This window comes from Silurus meridionalis, chromosome 15 (assembly GCF_014805685.1).
Source record: "Silurus meridionalis isolate SWU-2019-XX chromosome 15, ASM1480568v1, whole genome shotgun sequence".
NCBI lineage: Eukaryota > Metazoa > Chordata > Actinopteri > Siluriformes > Siluridae > Silurus > Silurus meridionalis.
The window spans coordinates 19674458-19691905 of NC_060898.1; the positions used below are offsets into that span (position 1 = coordinate 19674458).

At 36.2% G+C, this 17448-nt stretch overlaps 2 protein-coding genes across 2 annotated transcripts; both read right to left on the minus strand.

Moving 5' to 3' along the window:
* Positions 1 to 1321: 1321 nt before the first annotated feature.
* LOC124398303 (vascular endothelial growth factor A-A) lies at positions 1322 to 6138 on the minus strand. The gene is made up of 5 exons (XM_046868405.1): positions 5795 to 6138; positions 3267 to 3309; positions 1895 to 2091; positions 1680 to 1756; positions 1322 to 1485 (listed from the first exon to the last, which is right to left on the minus strand). Exons 1-5 carry the CDS (start codon positions 5930 to 5932, stop codon positions 1467 to 1469), a joined length of 474 nt encoding a protein of 157 aa, XP_046724361.1. The 5' UTR covers positions 5933 to 6138; the 3' UTR covers positions 1322 to 1466.
* A 3768-nt stretch (positions 6139 to 9906) lies between these two features.
* adssl (adenylosuccinate synthase, like) lies at positions 9907 to 16773 on the minus strand. Its single transcript, XM_046868582.1, has 13 exons — positions 16527 to 16773; positions 16029 to 16131; positions 14263 to 14331; positions 14099 to 14149; positions 13899 to 13965; positions 13693 to 13800; positions 13522 to 13603; positions 12774 to 12900; positions 12478 to 12632; positions 12269 to 12393; positions 11392 to 11489; positions 11133 to 11282; positions 9907 to 10897 (listed from the first exon to the last, which is right to left on the minus strand). The coding sequence occupies exons 1-13, from the start codon at positions 16743 to 16745 to the stop codon at positions 10845 to 10847; spliced, it is 1407 nt and encodes a 468-aa protein (XP_046724538.1). The 5' UTR covers positions 16746 to 16773; the 3' UTR covers positions 9907 to 10844.
* Positions 16774 to 17448: the final 675 nt, after the last annotated feature.

The following is a 17448-nucleotide window of genomic DNA, read 5'->3' on the forward strand; positions in this document are numbered from 1 at the left end:
CCAACTAATTATTTCCTGTTGTTTTATACATTCACAGGAAATGTCATCATCAGCTTGAACCGCAAAACAATTTCACTTTTTTAACCAATGATTTTCTTTTCCACAGAAATGTTTAATAAAAGGTTATAGATTTATATAAGATAAAAACAAGTATTATGTGTATGGAGTCACATTACTGTATCACATAAACTAATAGGTAACAGTCAATACCTGATTACTACTTAATCAAATTCAACAATAACTTATTATAAAATACAAACTAAGAAAGAGTAACCAACCAAACAAACTATTTGATTCTTATGTTCAATTTTTTTCTGTTTAAGTGTTATATATAAATAATCAACAAAGTTATTTTATATATATATATATATATATATATATATATATATATATATATATATATATATATATATATATACATGTATATATATATATATATATATATATATATATATATATATATATATATATATATATATATATATATATATATATAATCATTATTAATGATATGCTTTTCATGGTGCATTAAACATGTTTTTTACTGATTACTTTGCAGTGTGTTGCCTATCATTTAAATCATTTAAATCTTTTACACAGAATGATGTGGTTTTACACATCCGTAGTGTTTCCTGCCACTGGATGGTAGATAGCAAAGCATAAAAAAAAGCTTCTTATTTTCGTAGCCTGTGATGATTACGATCAAAAATCCCAGGAAACACTACCAATGTGTAAAACCACGTCATTCTGAGTAAAAGATTTAAATGATTTAAATGATAGGCAACACACTGCAAAATAATCAGTAAAAAACGTTCAATGCACTATGAAAAGCATATCATTAATTTATGATTAATTTATGAGTGTGAATGTGGATTATAGTGATTATTATATTTGGGCATAACATTATTTTCCATGAAACTGGATATAAAAGTATAAAAGCAGATCTTCAATTCTATATTATTTGTCTGAGATAATATATATATGATAAATCTGTGATTTTTACACAAACAAGCAAATAACTCTATTTACTTAAGTTCTGAAAAGTGGCAGGGACTGATAAGTAATAATTAGGGTGTTCTTTTCACATTGTTGGGATTTATGTAGTTATTTTATGTTGAAAAGAGAATAATCACTAGCCATGCCATGTAGACTTTACTTTAATGTATTTTTTATTTATTTATTTTTTATTTTTTGCAAAATTCAATTAAATATTATTTAGGTCCACAGGTGACAGATTAAACTATAAATTCTATATTTTAAAAGGCTTGTTGACTGCTTTTCTGCTAAAACAATGTAAAGATTCAATACAGACAGCTTTTAAGTTAATCTTGTTTATTCACAAAACAGTAATTTGCAATCATTTGTTTAGTACCACATATAAATGTTAAATATAAAAAAAATAATTACAAGATAACATATTTATTAAAAATGATTAAATAACTCCTCAATAAAGGATGTCGGACTAATTATTCCAGGAATCTGTATCTGTAAAAAAAAAAAAATAAATAAAATGAGAATAAAAAGTACACACAAAAAAGGTCAAATTATTATTAATACAGAAATTCTGTTAATAAATCTGGTCAAGAGAAATACAAAAAATTCAACAAGGAGTAACTTGTTTGTAAGTTTGTAAGGGTTTAAGATGAGAAATGAGGTATTCTTGTATCAGAAGGATTTACCTGCAACTGCAATGAGTGTGGTTCCTAAAATTCAATTTGATGGTTTGTTGTGTACCATCAGAGTAAACACGGATCACCTATTTAAAAAACATAACAGCATCAGGTTTAGAGTTAAGATTCTGGAGATAAACATGAGAACTGAGGCAATATCATTTAAAGAACAAGACAACTTTATTTCAGTGATTCATTTTTTTTATGTTCATCATCACTCATACCTCCAACTTGACAGTCTTGGTTTTCCGAGGCGTACACACTGTAGCCTCATCTGTACAGCAACCCAAACACCGTTGCATTGGCACACAACTAGGCACAATGGTGTATTGTGTCTCGTTTGGAAATTCTTCATAAACATTGATTAAAGTTTCACGAGGTTTGCAGCTACTTTGCAAAATAAGGTCCGAGGTGGTAATCCCTGAAGAACACAAGGAAGGTCAAATTCAGTTTCAGTGTAGAGAAACATAATAGAAGTGGTGGCTTAGTGGTAAAGGGCTATTAATTAGAAGGCCACCCAGCTTCCATGGTTGGGTCTGCTCAACCGTATCCTGTTTCATCCTTGGGTAAAAAATCAGTAAAATGTCAACATAACATGTGTTTGTTTGTTTTTTCCAAAAGGTTTTTGACCACATACATGCCTTCCTTTATCTACACAATTTACTCATCTTTGTAAACCTTCTTTCTAATTTCTAATGTGCTATGTAACAAAGTCATCTGGACCTTGTTTCCTGAACATGATAACGAGTGTATTTCAGTGGTGTTTTATACTTTGTGTTCATTTTCTGATCTTCCTAAGAGTCTCACTATCAAATGAAGCCCTTTATGGAATATAAACTGTAATTAAAAAAGGATCTTTAGAGAATTTTTTAAATAAGAAAAGATCAAAATTACTTGTTCAATCACATCAATGTAGTCAACTGTGCACATTAAAAACAAAACAAAACAAAACGCTATTGTTTTGATACATTTATTTAATAGATTGTGTATAATTGCCTGCTGTTTCTTACATTATCAATAGTTTATCATGTTGATCTAAATATCTTATACTGGTTCTCATTTGAAGAGTCTTAACCCCCAAAACATCTGGGCATTTCTATGGAACCCTTTTTTTGTAAATGTGTCTTGAATTGATGAATTGTGCAGATAAATCAGATCAACCAATGATCAATTAAGTTCTATAATATAGGTCAAAGGTGAATCTTGTGAACCTTCAATTGAAGAGCAAACAGAGCAAAACAAAGAATTACAATTTCTGGAAATGGATGAAAAACCAGGAAACGAATGAACACAAGTAGTTTGGTAAAAGTGTGAATCCTGTCCAGTCTCTTGCAATCAATATCCCACATACAGTAATATGTACATTTGTGCTGATGATATTTATAGATGCCATACAGCAGAAAATGTGCATCTCCAATCACTGTAATTAAAACAATATTGACAACATGATTCGAGAGATAAACTTAAGATTTAGAGAAAAGAAAAGGCTTTTACAAGAAATACATTTTGTTTTAGGAATTATAAAAACTAAATGATTTGCAAATATTAAGGATGATCTGAGTAATGCTTGAAATTCAGTGAGTTATGTGCAAATACCTTTATTAGGCTTTAATTTCTCCCCGGTATCCTCATTGTAGTCCTACGTGAAAAGAAAAGAGAAAACACACATTTAAATTAATTTAAAAAGCAAAAAGCAATCACCCATGAGGTTTCACTAATAGCTTTACTCATCACCACTCAGCAGGGCTATGGAGCTATATTAATAATAATATTAATAATATTATATGTAATTGGTGTAATTATATGATTATATCCGAATGCTTACAAGTGCATTTCACTAAACATTAAATCGCTAATCAGTTGTCACTTAAAAGTGTTTAGCTATAAGTTCAACTATATACTCTGTCAAAGTGTGCAAAGAAAAATCCCAGTACATTATAACCACTATTAAGGACCATGCAAGGGTCAATACTTTCTGTCTTAACATGCCACTTATGGGTCCCATTATGGCCAGTTGCTCTTCTGAGTTAAATAAGAGTTAGAAAGATAAAAATATATTAGACATTTTACTTATGTGAGTCTTTGTAGGAAAGTGAAAGGTTGTTGTTTACGCAAGTGTAACTATTTGGTGCGAATCACAAGTCTTTAAAACTCCCTAACCTTCCCAGACTAAACTTCCCATTTCTCAATTCCAGAGAACGTAAAATAACAAGTTACACAGAACTGATTCTAACTGGGCTTTTCAAGTTCACTTCGTCATTAATTTAGAATTCCACGAATGTGCGCACATGTATGCATTTAAGCCTAGTCTGGATACCGAACCAATTCCAACAACACTGGAGAATTCAGCCTGACTGAAAGACCAAGTCATCACAGTGCACCAGCGATGGTAGCAATAATGTACAAATACTTCATTACTGTACTTAAGAAGATTTATCTGGTATCGTTACTTTAATTCACTATTTTTGGGACAGCTTTTTCCTTTCACTCATTACCTTTTTTACACAAATATCTGTATTTCTTTCTACTTCTATCTTTAGTTTAAATCTATTTGGTGATTTGATCAATTTTCTTCTTCTCACCACATGCTGTTTTCAGCTTATCAACCTATTTCTTGTCATTGTGTGGCTTTTTCGATCTACCACTGGCGTATCCTTTCCTGGATCTCACACACCACAGATGTAAATCAGTTTACAAAGCAAACAGCAAGCAACGCAGAAGGCAACAAGAAGTATGGGGTTAATGTAGACGAGACAGAGGGAGTCAGTAAAGAAAACATGACAGAGAACAGAGATATTATTGATCACCATCATCATGTTTCCTCTGCTTGTGTTCTATATGGTGGTTGTTCAGCCGGGATACATTCATTATAAAACAAAAATTCATATTAAATAAAATCTAATGTGTATATTAAATAAAATCATGAATTGTATTAAATATAACGGTCCTGTAAAATATGAACTCGTACAGATACAAACTCATCACATGAGCCAGATTTCCAAATTGACCCAAATTTGTTTAGACTACAGTACATAGCTGTGCTCTGTCCCTAAGACTGGCTCTACTTACCCACATACTGGCATGAATTTATGAAGTGGAAGAAAACAAAAAATGCTGGTGGAAACCCATGTGGAAATGGGAAGAAGATGGAAGAAAATTACACACTCAGTTTTCAACTGATCATATCTGTCAGATCCAGTTGGACCTCTGTGGTGAGACTGGATTCGGAATGACATTTTTGACCTCGGATAAAAACACTCATTGCTGTAATGCATGTACATAGAAATGATCCATGCTCTATAAATCTAAGAATATACAATAAAATAAAAGTACACCAGTGACTCGTGCTTACATCATCATCATGCCGTTCCCATTTTGGCCACCCAGTCATAGCAGCCACCTGCATTTGATCACGTCCTACAATATATTGTTTAGAAAGCAAACATTCTTCTGTTTCTGAACGTGTTCATCGCACACATCATCCACCAACGGATAAATGACCATCACGTGATTGCAGTACACACTTGGCATGTATACTGGCCATATATTATACATGTGGCCTGTATATTTCTGACAACTCTGTGACAGGACATCAGGTCCAAATAAAAATCAAGTAGGGGTGTACACAAAATTCAGGAATTGCAAAACATAATTTACATTTTTTTTTTTTATTAACGCCGTATATTATTATTAACATTTAACATTTTTAAAACAAAAAAAAAATGCATTTGGTTGAATAATATATACATTTTATAATATTTAATAAAATAAAAATGTATAAGAATTAAATAGAATAAATCTAATTAATGCAATACACTTTTTATTATATTGATTAAATGCAGTCATTGCAATCAAATTGGCAAAAATTACATTGTTTATATCTGAATAAAAGGAACAAATCGTTTACATTTGCTAGACTGTATTTTAGTAATACAGATGTGGATATGATGTGCATAACTGACCTGTGCTTAGTGGATTGAGAACTTAATTGCAGGCAAATTCAGAGCCAGTAGAGCAGTTAGAGTCTATAAGAGTTAAGACTAAGAGCAATTCTTGTCTATGTAGCTAAAAAGAAGAAATAAGTGATGTTCACTGGTTCTATGATAATTTTTTTTTTCTCCTACCTGAGAGTCAGGGCCACGTGTTTGGAGAGACGGGGTGATGACAAGAAGCAGCCAAAGAAACACATGCGACATGATCACAAGGTGAAGATCAAATGAGCCCACATGTTGATCGAGATCTTTTAAATGAGAGATGCTCATGGTGTAAAGTCACGTAGGTTTCCCATGTGGATTTACTTAGTCAGCATGTGGCTGAAATCGAAACCTAATTCTAATTGTAGAAAAGCATGAGCTTAGTGTGCCCTGCTACATTTCAGAAGTGCAGTATACAAAGATAGGTACAGTAATTAACCTGCTTAATTAAATTCCTTTTACGGTGTGAGGAATTATATTGCGCTGCGCATGCGTGCTATCGCCCAATTTATAGCTCGCTATCCTCGGTCCTGGAGTACCATGTCCTGTGTTTTCCCTGATTCCAACACACCTGATTATCAGCTAATAGTCTAATTAACCAAAATTGAGATGGTTGTGATAGAATTGGGGGACCACAGTTCGTTTGTAAAAAATGCCTTAAAAAGCCATTTCATTGAGTAATTTGTTTTTTCTCCATTATCTATTTTTTCATCACCAACATTTTCACTATGAGACAAATAAATGTTTTGAAAGGAAAGTGGTTTCTGAATTCAAGAAACAGCTCTGTGATTCATCTCGGAATTTACAATTGCATTTTATTTATTTTAGAAAAGAAAAAAAAACCCACAAAAAAACCTTACAGTCACCCTAAGAAAACTGTCCAGGACCAGAGTGAGAACATTGCTACTAGTAGTCCATCTCTTCACAAGTTGCTCATTTCTAATTTGCTCAGATTAATTATGTTTAATCTGTTTTTATTATCAAATTATTTTAAGGGTTTTTTTTTTATCAAGTAAATGAAGAATGAAGTGCATGCATACATACATATATACGCATTATTTATATATACATATACATATACATATATATATATATATATATATATATATATATATATATATATATATATATATATATATATATATACACACACACACACACACACACACACACACACACACACACACACACAGTACAGACCAAAAGTTTGGACACACCTTCTCATTCAAAGAGTGTTCTTTATTTTCATGACTATGAAAATTGTAGATTCACACTGAAGGCATCAAGGGCTATTTGACCAAGAAGGAGAGTGATGGGGTGCTGCACCAGATGACCTGGCCTCCACAGTCACCGGACCTGAACCCAATTGAGATGGTTTAGGGGTGAGCTGGACCGCAGAGTGAAGGCAAAAGGGCCAACAAGTGCCAAGCATCTCGCGGGCATGGGCGTAAATCCCGGGGGGGACGGAGGGGATATGTCCCCCCCTGTCCAAGGGTTGTCCCCCCCAATAAAAATATTTTAAAAAATCGCACTCTCTATTATATGTATTCTCTATAATATGAAAAATATATGTATGTATACCTAAAATAATTGTGTAAGTAGAAAAAACCCCGCAAAAATGCATTTAGAAACAGTTGCGTTTCCCCCTCCCCTTCCTCACAGTGGTTTGACCCACTGCCTGTTTTCTCAGTTTATCTCACCTTCACTACACACACGAGTCAGGTGTGTGTTCATCTCACCTTCACCACACACACGAGTCAGGTGTGTGTTCATCTCACCTTCACCACACACACGAGTCAGGTGTGTGTTCATCTCACCTTCACCACACACGAGTCAGGTGTGTGTTCATCTCACCTTCACCACACACACGAGTCAGGTGTGTGTTCATCTCACCTTCACCACACACACGAGTCAGGTCTGTGTTCATCTCACCTTCACCACACACACGAGTCAGGTGTGTGTTCATCTCACCTTCACCACACACACGAGTCAGGTGTGTGTTCATCTCACCTTCACCACACACACGAGTCAGGTGTGTGTTCATCTCACCTTCACACACACGAGTCAGGTGTGTGTTCATCTCACCTTCACCACACACACGAGTCAGGTGTGTGTTCATCTCACCTTCACACACACACGAGTCAGGTGTGTGTTCATCTCACCTTCACCACACACAGTCAGGTGTGTGTTCATCTCACCTTCACCACACACACGAGTCAGGTGTGTGTTCATCTCACCTTCACCACACACACGAGTCAGGTGTGTGTTCATCTCACCTTCACCACACACACGAGTCAGGTGTGTGTTCATCTCACCTTCACCACACACACACGAGTCAGGTGTGTGTTCATCTCACCTTCACCACACACACGAGTCAGGTCTGTGTTCATCTCACCTTCACCACACACACGAGTCAGGTCTGTGTTCATCTCACCTTCACCACACACACACACGAGTCAGGTGTGTTCATCTCACCTTCACCACACACACACGAGTCAGGTGTGTGTTCATCTCCTTCACCACACACACAGTCAGGTGTGTGTTCATCTCACCTTCACCACACACACGTCAGGTGTGTGTTCATCTCACCTTCACCACACACGAGTCAGGTGTGTTCATCTCACCTTCACCACACACGAGTCAGGTGTGTGTTCATCTCACCTTCACCACACACACGAGTCAGGTGTGTGTTCATCTCACCTTCACTACACACACGAGTCAGGTGTGTGTTCATCTCACCTTCACTACACACACGAGTCAGGTGTGTGGCTGCAGCTCAACTAATTTTCATCTCCATTAAGTAGGGTATTTTATTCACTTATTTTATTCACTAAATAAAGCAATTCTCTATAATGTAGTTGATGCAGACTCATTCATAAATTAGTTGCGGCAAAAATGCTGATTAATGATGTAATTTTCCATGAATCTGCTCTATTAGTGATTAAAATATGACTTATCTAGTGAAAGTTATCTTGTTTACAGTAGCTTGTAGCATAGTGCACTGACACTAACACACCAAAGCCGTTTCACATGCAGTGTTTTATTTGGGACGACTTGGTATAATGTTAATTTAACATTAACACACAATGAGCATATTGTTTATCTGTGCATTTACTAAATGAGCACTGTGCTACATCTGAACTGACCACACAGTATTTTTTTGTATAATCAATTTATATTCTGTTCTTAAGTGTCTTCATTAATTTGTAAATAAAACGTTAAACATTTTTTTAATTCCTTGTTTTTATTGTTGTGATTATTTTTTATGATAGTTTTACTTTCTTTATGTAAAGCAGTTTGAATTAGAATTGTAATTGACGCAGTCTCCATGCTACAATAATAATGTACTGTCTTTATACTGTAAGTACAATTTGACTATTATTTGTGTCCCCCCCCTCAAAAATTGTTTATGAGAAATTTTATATTAATTGTCCCCCCCTACTGTTAAATGAAATTTACGCCTATGCTCTCGGGGAACTCCTTCAAGACTGTTGGAAGACCATTTCAGGTGACTACCTCTTGAAGCTCATCAAGAGAATGCCAATAGTGTGCAAAGCAGTAATCAAAGCAAAAGGTGGCTACTTTGAAGAACCTAGAATATGACATTTTTCAGTTGTTTCACACTTTTTTGTTATGTATATAATTCCATATATAATTCCACATGTGTTAATTCATAGTTTTGATGCCTTCAGTGTGAATCTACAATTTTCATAGTCATGAAAATAAAGAAAACTCTTTGAATAAGAAGGTGTGTCCAAACTTTTGGTATGTACTGTATATAACATACACACACACATATATATATATTCCATATTAATTCCATTTTAATTCCATATTAATATATATATCACATACATACACACACACGCACATTAAAACCAAAAATACAACCAACACTTGTAGCAAATTTCTATAAAATTATTCATCGATCTACATTAAACCTATTAACACATTCACCTACCTGTAACCCAGATCTGGTCCGTCACCAATTAGTTCATGGTCAAGGTTCATATGTACATAAGAATTTTTCCTTATGAAGCTCCTTGATCTACATAATTGCATCCTTTTTTTCCTTTAAAGAAAAACATGGCCTTCCAGGAACATGCACGTCTTGCATAAATTATTTACACTATTCAACTAATCACCTGCTTTAAGTCTTGGTCACTTCCAGTTAATAACACAACTAATAATGGACAGCTCAAGATGATGCGGACCTGTGCAAGTGACTGGTTGAAAACAAAACAAAAAAAAACACACACTGGTGTAATCAGAACAGTTTATTGTTCCAAAGCAGCAGCCTATATCTCGATACAATCTACGCTCCAGTGGACGGCAACTATGCATTATGGAGTATACGTCCATCTCCTGCATTGCTAGTGTGCTCATCTGTTAAAATTGGTGATTGATGCCTGGTGTACATAGCTAATTAAAAAAAAGCTTGTGTAAATCTATTTTATTATACAGCCACCAGAGCATTTTTAATTGTACAAACCTCAAATTAAAACGTTTTAAATCACGATTCATACAATAAATTTCTTGCACAAGATTACATAAAATGTTTGGCTACACTTTACAGTAAACTTTAAAACCCTATTTTCAACACAGATGGAAAAATAGTTTTCTTTTTGTCCTAAAAAGCAATAAATCAAAATAAAGCCTTAATTATAACAGCGTTGTGCTGCGCTTCATATTAAAATGGACAATAGTTCAAATGAAGAAGAAGAAAAAAAAAAGGGGAGACTTAAACCTGGAATCAATAATTACCACACATTACAGTGGAAAGCTAAATCCAGAGGTCAGAATGGTGCATTTGCACATATAACATTTACATAAAGCTCATTTCAGTGCAGATTTAAAAAGTGGGAGTGTATGACCTCAGAATCTATATGCATCAAGCGTTGCACTAAGAATGGAGATTGAAATTAAAACCGAATTTATATGCAATAACTGAACTTATTCTGAGGTTTCTCACACACCTGACCCAGAGTCATTCTCTAAATGGACCCCCCACCCATTACTGCCTATGGTCCTGAACTGTAGTTATGCTGGTGCTCACTTTAAGGAGGACAGTCTCAGGGTTCTTAACCCAAATGAATTTTTAATACAGAACTAATCCACTACATAAATCCCTGGTCCCAAAAATTGTATGGTCCTGGAAGACTGAAGGATGTGGTGGATTTCAGGTACTGTCCGGTGAATCTTACATCACTTTTATAATGCTCTCCCTGGATTTTCCAACTCCAACCCATTTTACTGGAAAAGAAAAACAACAACAAAAACGACTTTTAAATGCGCCAAAACATCCAGGATGCCGAGATTGATACAAAAGGCCTCGAAAACAATTATTTCATACATATTCACTTAAAAAGAAAGGTCAGGATAGTGATCTCTCATACAAGCTATTTTTCCTTTAATCATTCACCAGTTTCTATTCATAGCTAAAGGACATGGGCATCTTTGTTAGGAAAAGAGAGACAAAAATGTATACCTGGCATGTTCAGGAATTTCTCAATAAAGTGAATGTAGTCTTGCGCTTGAGATGGTAGGTCTTCGAACGTGCGAGCTCCCTCGGTGCTGCAGCACCAACCGGGTAACGTCTCGTAGGTCACCACGACTTTCGACAAGAGGTCCATATTAGCTGCAAATTAAAAAAATAAAAATTTCATTTTACACAGAGAAAATGGTGATCAAACGAATTCCCAAATTAATGGGAAATTATATCCCGTAATCTAAAACGTATAACTCACCGGGAAAGCTGTCCAAGGGCTTGCCGTCAACGGTGTAGGCCACGCCCACTTTGATCTCCTCTAACGTGTCGAGAATGTCCAACTTGGTCAGCGCGATACTGGGGAAAAAAAAAAACCACAGGGATAAAACAAATGACCGGCTAGACCAGGGGTGGCCAACCCGAGGCTCACGAGCCGCATGCGGCTCTTTGGCTGGTTTTATGCGGCTCTTACGTTCATATCGAAGTTTGTGTTTGTGTTTTTTGTTTTATGTGCGTGTTCGCTTCGCTTGAGTTCAATACGGTATTTTTAAAACTTAAATGATCTTGCCCCTACTGGGAAACTTTGCGGTATATTCATCTCACGCACATGCGCATTTGACGAAATAAAAAAAAAAACTAACACACAAAGTAAGTCTGTGTTTTCTACCCTGAAACACGGAAATCAAAGCATCGATCTGTTCTGACTGACACCTATGTGAAAGAATTGCTTCGAGTGGCAACAACGGAATACGAGGCAGATTTGAAGGGGATTGTTCAAGGCAAAGAATGCCAAAAGTCCCACTAAGTAACATGCATAGTAAAAGAAAAACGCTATTGTAAATTATTATATTTTTGTTTGTGGACTTGGTTAAACAGAGTTTGTGTGTGAGACACAATGTTCATTGTTGAAAATGACTGTCCTGTGGTCTTAGAACTGTAGGAATCAATTTCTGTCATTATGTTGGTGTGTGACATTTACAATAAATCTAGCTGAGCAGAGGTGTGTGTGTGTGTGTGTGTGTGTGTGTGTGAGGAAGGGATGGCTCTCGGTCTCTAAATGGTTGGCCACCCCTGGGCTAGACCTTAGACATTCAGAGTAATCCATGGGGCAACGCTGTGCGTAAAGGCACACTTACGCTGAAAAGCCATTGACCATATGGGCATAACGAACTAAAACCAGGTCCAGCCACCCGCAGCGTCGCCGTCTGCCAGTAGTGACTCCAAATTCCCTTCCTCTTGACTGCAGAAGGTCGCCAACCTCCTACACAACAACCAAAAGTAAAAACCTTTCCAACAGGAAACCATGTACACTCTTGAGTCCATTAGTGCATTCTGACAAACTCACATTGTCCTGCTCAGTGGGAAATGCTCCAACACCAACTCGAGTGGTGTACGCTTTAACGACACCATAAACCCGACCAATGTTGGATGGGGGAACCCCGAGACCTGTGCACACACCTCCAACTGTGCAATTGGATGAGGTCACAAAAGGGTAGGTTCCTGTGGAGGGCAAAAATACCCAATCATATATCTTAAAAGATATATACACAAAACATTCACGTGTTTATATGTTAAATAAATGTTAGGTGTTCACAGTAATAAGGATTAAAAGACAAACAAAAAAAGGTGTACAATCCATACCAAAGTCAATATCCAAAAGAGCTGCATTAGCACCTTCAACCAGAATCTTCTTACTCGGACCAGTGAGAGCTTTATGCATGAAGTATACGCCGTCGGTGACTAGAGGCCGCAGCCTTTCTGCGTAGCCCTAAAGAAAGAGCAGAAGCACAAGGTAGTGTTTTTAGATTATATATAAGATGACAAAAGTTATAATTTGGCACAATACGTTAAAGCGGACTTTAGTTTTAGCATCCAACTTAAACAACACAAATAACATTGTGGACAAAACACAAAAAAAACCCCAAACAAAAAAAAAAAAAAAAAAAACATATAAGAGGCTTCATTAGGGGGCGCCACAGCAGCTGATCTTTCTCCACACTACTCTGTTCTCTACATCTGCCTCTTTTAAACCAACTGCCTGCTTGTCCACCTTCACCACATTCATAAACCTCCTCCTTGGTCTTCCTCTTTTCCTCCTTCCTGGTGGCTCCAACCTTATCATTCTCCTATCCATACATACATATAAAACACACACCACCTGTCCAAACCTCCCTCACCTTGTCCCTAAAAATGTCCTACATGCGGTGTCCCTCCAATAAACTAGTTTCTAATCCTATTCATCGTCATGAATGAAAATCTCAACATCTTCAGCGCTGCTACCTCCAGCTCCACCTCCTGTCTTTTACTCAATGCCACTGTCTCTAAACCGTACAACATCTCAGGACAACACACACTTTTATCACAAATCCCACCATTCCGTCTTTATTACCTTCAGTTGCTCCAGTTCACCATCAATATCGATGTTGAGGTTGGGGTATGTAGTCTGAAATTGTTGAGCCAGGAAACGAAATCTAGAAAAAGAAAGTGGTTTTATAATAAAAAAGCAGATTTCTTAACATTCAAATTCCACGTGCACAGATTTTAAAAGTAAAATACGTACTTTTCCTCAAAAACGGAAAAATCCGAAACCAAGTCGCACACTCTTAGTCCGTTACGTGCTGCCTTGGAGGAATATGCTGGACCAATGCCCTTTTTGGTCGTCCCCAAGCTTTATAGTATAAAAAGAGGAGGGAAAAAAAAAAAGAAATGAAGCAAAACAGTTGGAAAAATGTAAAAACTTTGTAAACACGCAGCAAGAAAACCTACTTCTTTCCAGCCTGCTGTTGTCTTTGCTGCTCCTGAATCCCATCAACAGCCTGGTGGAAGTTAAACACTGGGGGAGAGAGGAGAAAGAAAAAGTTCATAAACCGGCTGCCTTTTCATTTCAGCAGTGTTGCCCTAAAACATTTCATTGAGATTCTATATCCAAGACCACCAAATACACAGATTAACAGATTCGATCCTACCTATATGTGCACGATCTGAAATCCTCAACCTTTCTTCCCAACCCTCAAGACCTGGAAAAATAAAACATCTCATATAACAGAAAAATAAATGTGGATACACAAATAACTTATTTCAGTCCCACTTTGTGGTGACAAAGACATCTTTACAAACATCTCTGGCTCACCTGTGCCTTTCTGGGAATTTTTCACTGCCTCCTCAAACAGCCCAGGTAAATGAATTACAACACCATTACCTGAAACACAAAATGATTTAGACACAAGTTCAACAATAGGGAATTAATTACAACAAAGAGAAATACTTTTGTGACTGCTTGCCTCAACAAATTTACTGCAAACATGAACAGCATTTTTATATAAACAGTCTTTAGTATGAACAACAAATGAGGAAAATCTGAAAGTCAATGTGATAACATTAAAAATGTTTATTTATTTGAAGTGGTTTTCTATTTGTAACAATGTTCATTTTTATTATTATTTCAGTTTGAAATGCATGTCTTTTAGTTCCTCAATATTTATTAAACATATGAAACTTTACTAACTCTGTTAAAGGTTAACGATTAAAGCATAAACTTTTCCAGTTTTAGTTCTATTTTCATATTAAATGCTCAAAATATAATGGAGAAAGCAGAATCATACATCATAACGCATGTTTACAAACAGCACGTATCATCTGTGATTCACCTCTAGAGGCCGCTCTTGTACTGTACAAAGACCCTGGATTTTTAGGACGCTCCAACACAGTTGGAAAAACTATTTGGTATGGATTTTTGCCGATCAACGATAAAGTAATCCTCCGCTTTACCGCGGTTCGAATTCGGAATTGCATTTGCCACATAACTAATTTGATTCGCTGATTTTCCCGGTTTCTCCTCGATAGCACGTTAGACCAAAAAAACCCTAATAGGGAATTGTTTTTACTAGGTTTTATTGTGAAATAATAAAATGTATTAATAAAAAAGTAATTACTGTATTTTTGTAAATGTTTTCTGTGTGTGTTTAAAGTGTGTGGGAGAATGATTTAGAGCTTGAACAATTAAAAACAAAAATTGGGGGCGGTTTTAGAACATAACCACCATGATAAATGGGGGATTACTGTAGTTCTAGAAATCAACTATTGATGCAGATTAAATGGCAAAACCGATTAATCAGTCGACCTTTAATGTGCATGACGATATTGCAATATTCTCGACATTACATGACATGTTATGTCCTACTACTTGCATACTTTTCAGCTACACACAAACGTATGTAAAAAAAAAAAAAAACCCTGTAACTTACAATACTAACGTGTATCAATGACAGGGCGTAAGGGAATGTAAAACTTTCTGTGATTAAGCCCCACCCCTTTATTAATTATTCATTAAACCCATGTTTTAAAACAGGGGTCCCCAGCCATTGACCGATACTGGGCCACAAAGAAAGAATAAAAGCTTTTAATGTTTACTTGTTTAGTATTTTTACACTGACTTTTGAAATCTACAGGGTGCTATATTTTTTCTATTTTATTTGCCTCATGAATTATTCATTAAGCCTATGCTATAGGGCAGATTTCATGAACCACTACAGTACCTGGCATCAGACAGGTACAGAAAGACTAAAAACCGGTTTAATTTCTATTTTAATGACTCACAATCTGCACGGCGTTTTTATATATTACACACACACACACACACACTAAATCAGTAATTAAACCATGTGTAATACCAAGTAATACTATATGCACGTCATTGTGTATTGCGCATGCGCAGACGGCACCCCAACCTCTGCGAACAAACATGGCGACCTGAGTTGAGCATGTCGACATTAAAGGCAGTAAAGACAGTGGGGAAAAGAAATCACAGTGTGCTGCTGTGTTTGACCCACAGGGGGCAGCACATTTGTTTTATTATAAGAAACGAGAAGGTCAAATGAAAAATAAATCAAAACATACCGATAAAGGAGACTGCCTTTTTGTTGAGCACGCCGCTGGGTAAGAGGTGGAAGTCGTACTCCACGCCGTCCACAACCACCGTGTGTCCCGCGTTGTTTCCGCCCTGCGTGACACACAATGAGGTCAGAGATAAAGCGAGGATGAGGGCCGGAGATGAGTGCTGGAGGCTAAAATGTTCGGCTCACACGTTTATTCGCGCGTTATTATGCGTCATAAATAATAAAAACAGTTATAAGTTATTCATTAAGGCTGGTTGAGGGAAAAAAATATAATCTATAGATTATATGAAGGTCTACCAGGAGTCCCGGGTTATTAGCCGGTTTATGCTAGCGAACAAGGAAGTCAGAAACGAGGAAGTAACTCAGCAGCCCAGGGTTAAGTTTCTAACGATGATCTGACTACTGCTTAAATAATAAAAAAATAAAAATACACCCCCAGAATTTATACACGTGTTTATATAAAAACCGCCATGTTCTGTAATGATGTACAATGCGGTACCTGGCATCTACAGACAATGTCCGCGTCCATAGCCAGCAGGTCGACCACTTTCCCCTTCCCCTCATCTCCCCACTGCGCCCCGAGCACCACGGTCACTTTATTCTGCGGCTGAGACTGCGTGCCCGCGGCACCTCCGCCATCGCAGGTCCGTTTAGCCGACGGTTCCCCGTTTAGCGAGGCCGAGGTGTTTCCGTGAGACATCGCGCTGTCTGTGGCCATGCCGCAAATGCGCGCCGGTGCTATGGAAACCCCAAGTGTATACTCTCTGATTGGTCTCCTTTCAAAATAGAGGCCCTGCGAGCGCAAGGACTAAATAAACACACGATCAAAATCAGAATAAGGTTTTCGCTTAATAATTGTTCATTATATTTTTAAAAATGCGTAAAAAGAAGCGGTAGTATTGAGCGGATAAGTAGGATTGTAAGTAGGAGAATACGATTTGACCTATAAGTAAAATGTTTAAGTTTGAAATTTGTCTTCTGAGTTTGGTGTGTTACTTCACTTCCCGGAAGCGCTCGGGTTTGTCGCGTGAGTGGGCGTGGCTACTTTTGGCGCTCTTTCCAGGCGCCGAGTGTTTGTCTGCCAGGAAACACTTCCTATAGATACATTATCACTCTAAATATATAATAAATATAAATACATTATCACTCTAAATATATAATAAATATAAATACATTATCACTCTAAATATATAATAAATATAAATACATTATCACTCTAAATATATAATAAATATAAATACATTATCACTCTAAATATATAATAAATATAAATACATTATCACTCTAAATATATAATAAATATAAATACATTATCACTCTAAATATATAATAAATATAAATACATTATCACTAAATATATAATAAATATAAATACATTATCACTCTAAATATATAATAAATATAAATACATTATCACTAAA

What these genes read in the sequence shown, in the direction of transcription:
- LOC124398303 (XM_046868405.1), bottom strand. Translation starts at nt 5,932, where the DNA reads ATGAGCATCTCTCATTTAAAAGATCTCGATCAACATGTGGGCTCATTT. An exon ending in GAAATTAAAGCCTAATAAAG is followed by an intron (nt 2,092 to 3,266) that starts GTATTTGCACAT and finishes TGTGTTCTTCAG; the next exon opens with GGATTACCACCTCGGACCTT. An exon ending in CCAAGACTGTCAAGTTGGAG is followed by an intron (nt 1,757 to 1,894) that starts GTATGAGTGATG and finishes TTTTTTAAATAG; the next exon opens with GTGATCCGTGTTTACTCTGA.
- adssl (XM_046868582.1), bottom strand. Translation starts at nt 16,745, where the DNA reads ATGGCCACAGACAGCGCGATGTCTCACGGAAACACCTCGGCCTCGCTA. An exon ending in CAACAGCAGGCTGGAAAGAA is followed by an intron (nt 13,801 to 13,898) that starts GTAGGTTTTCTT and finishes TATACTATAAAG; the next exon opens with CTTGGGGACGACCAAAAAGG. An exon ending in TTCCCACTGAGCAGGACAAT is followed by an intron (nt 12,394 to 12,477) that starts GTGAGTTTGTCA and finishes GTTGTTGTGTAG; the next exon opens with GAGGTTGGCGACCTTCTGCA.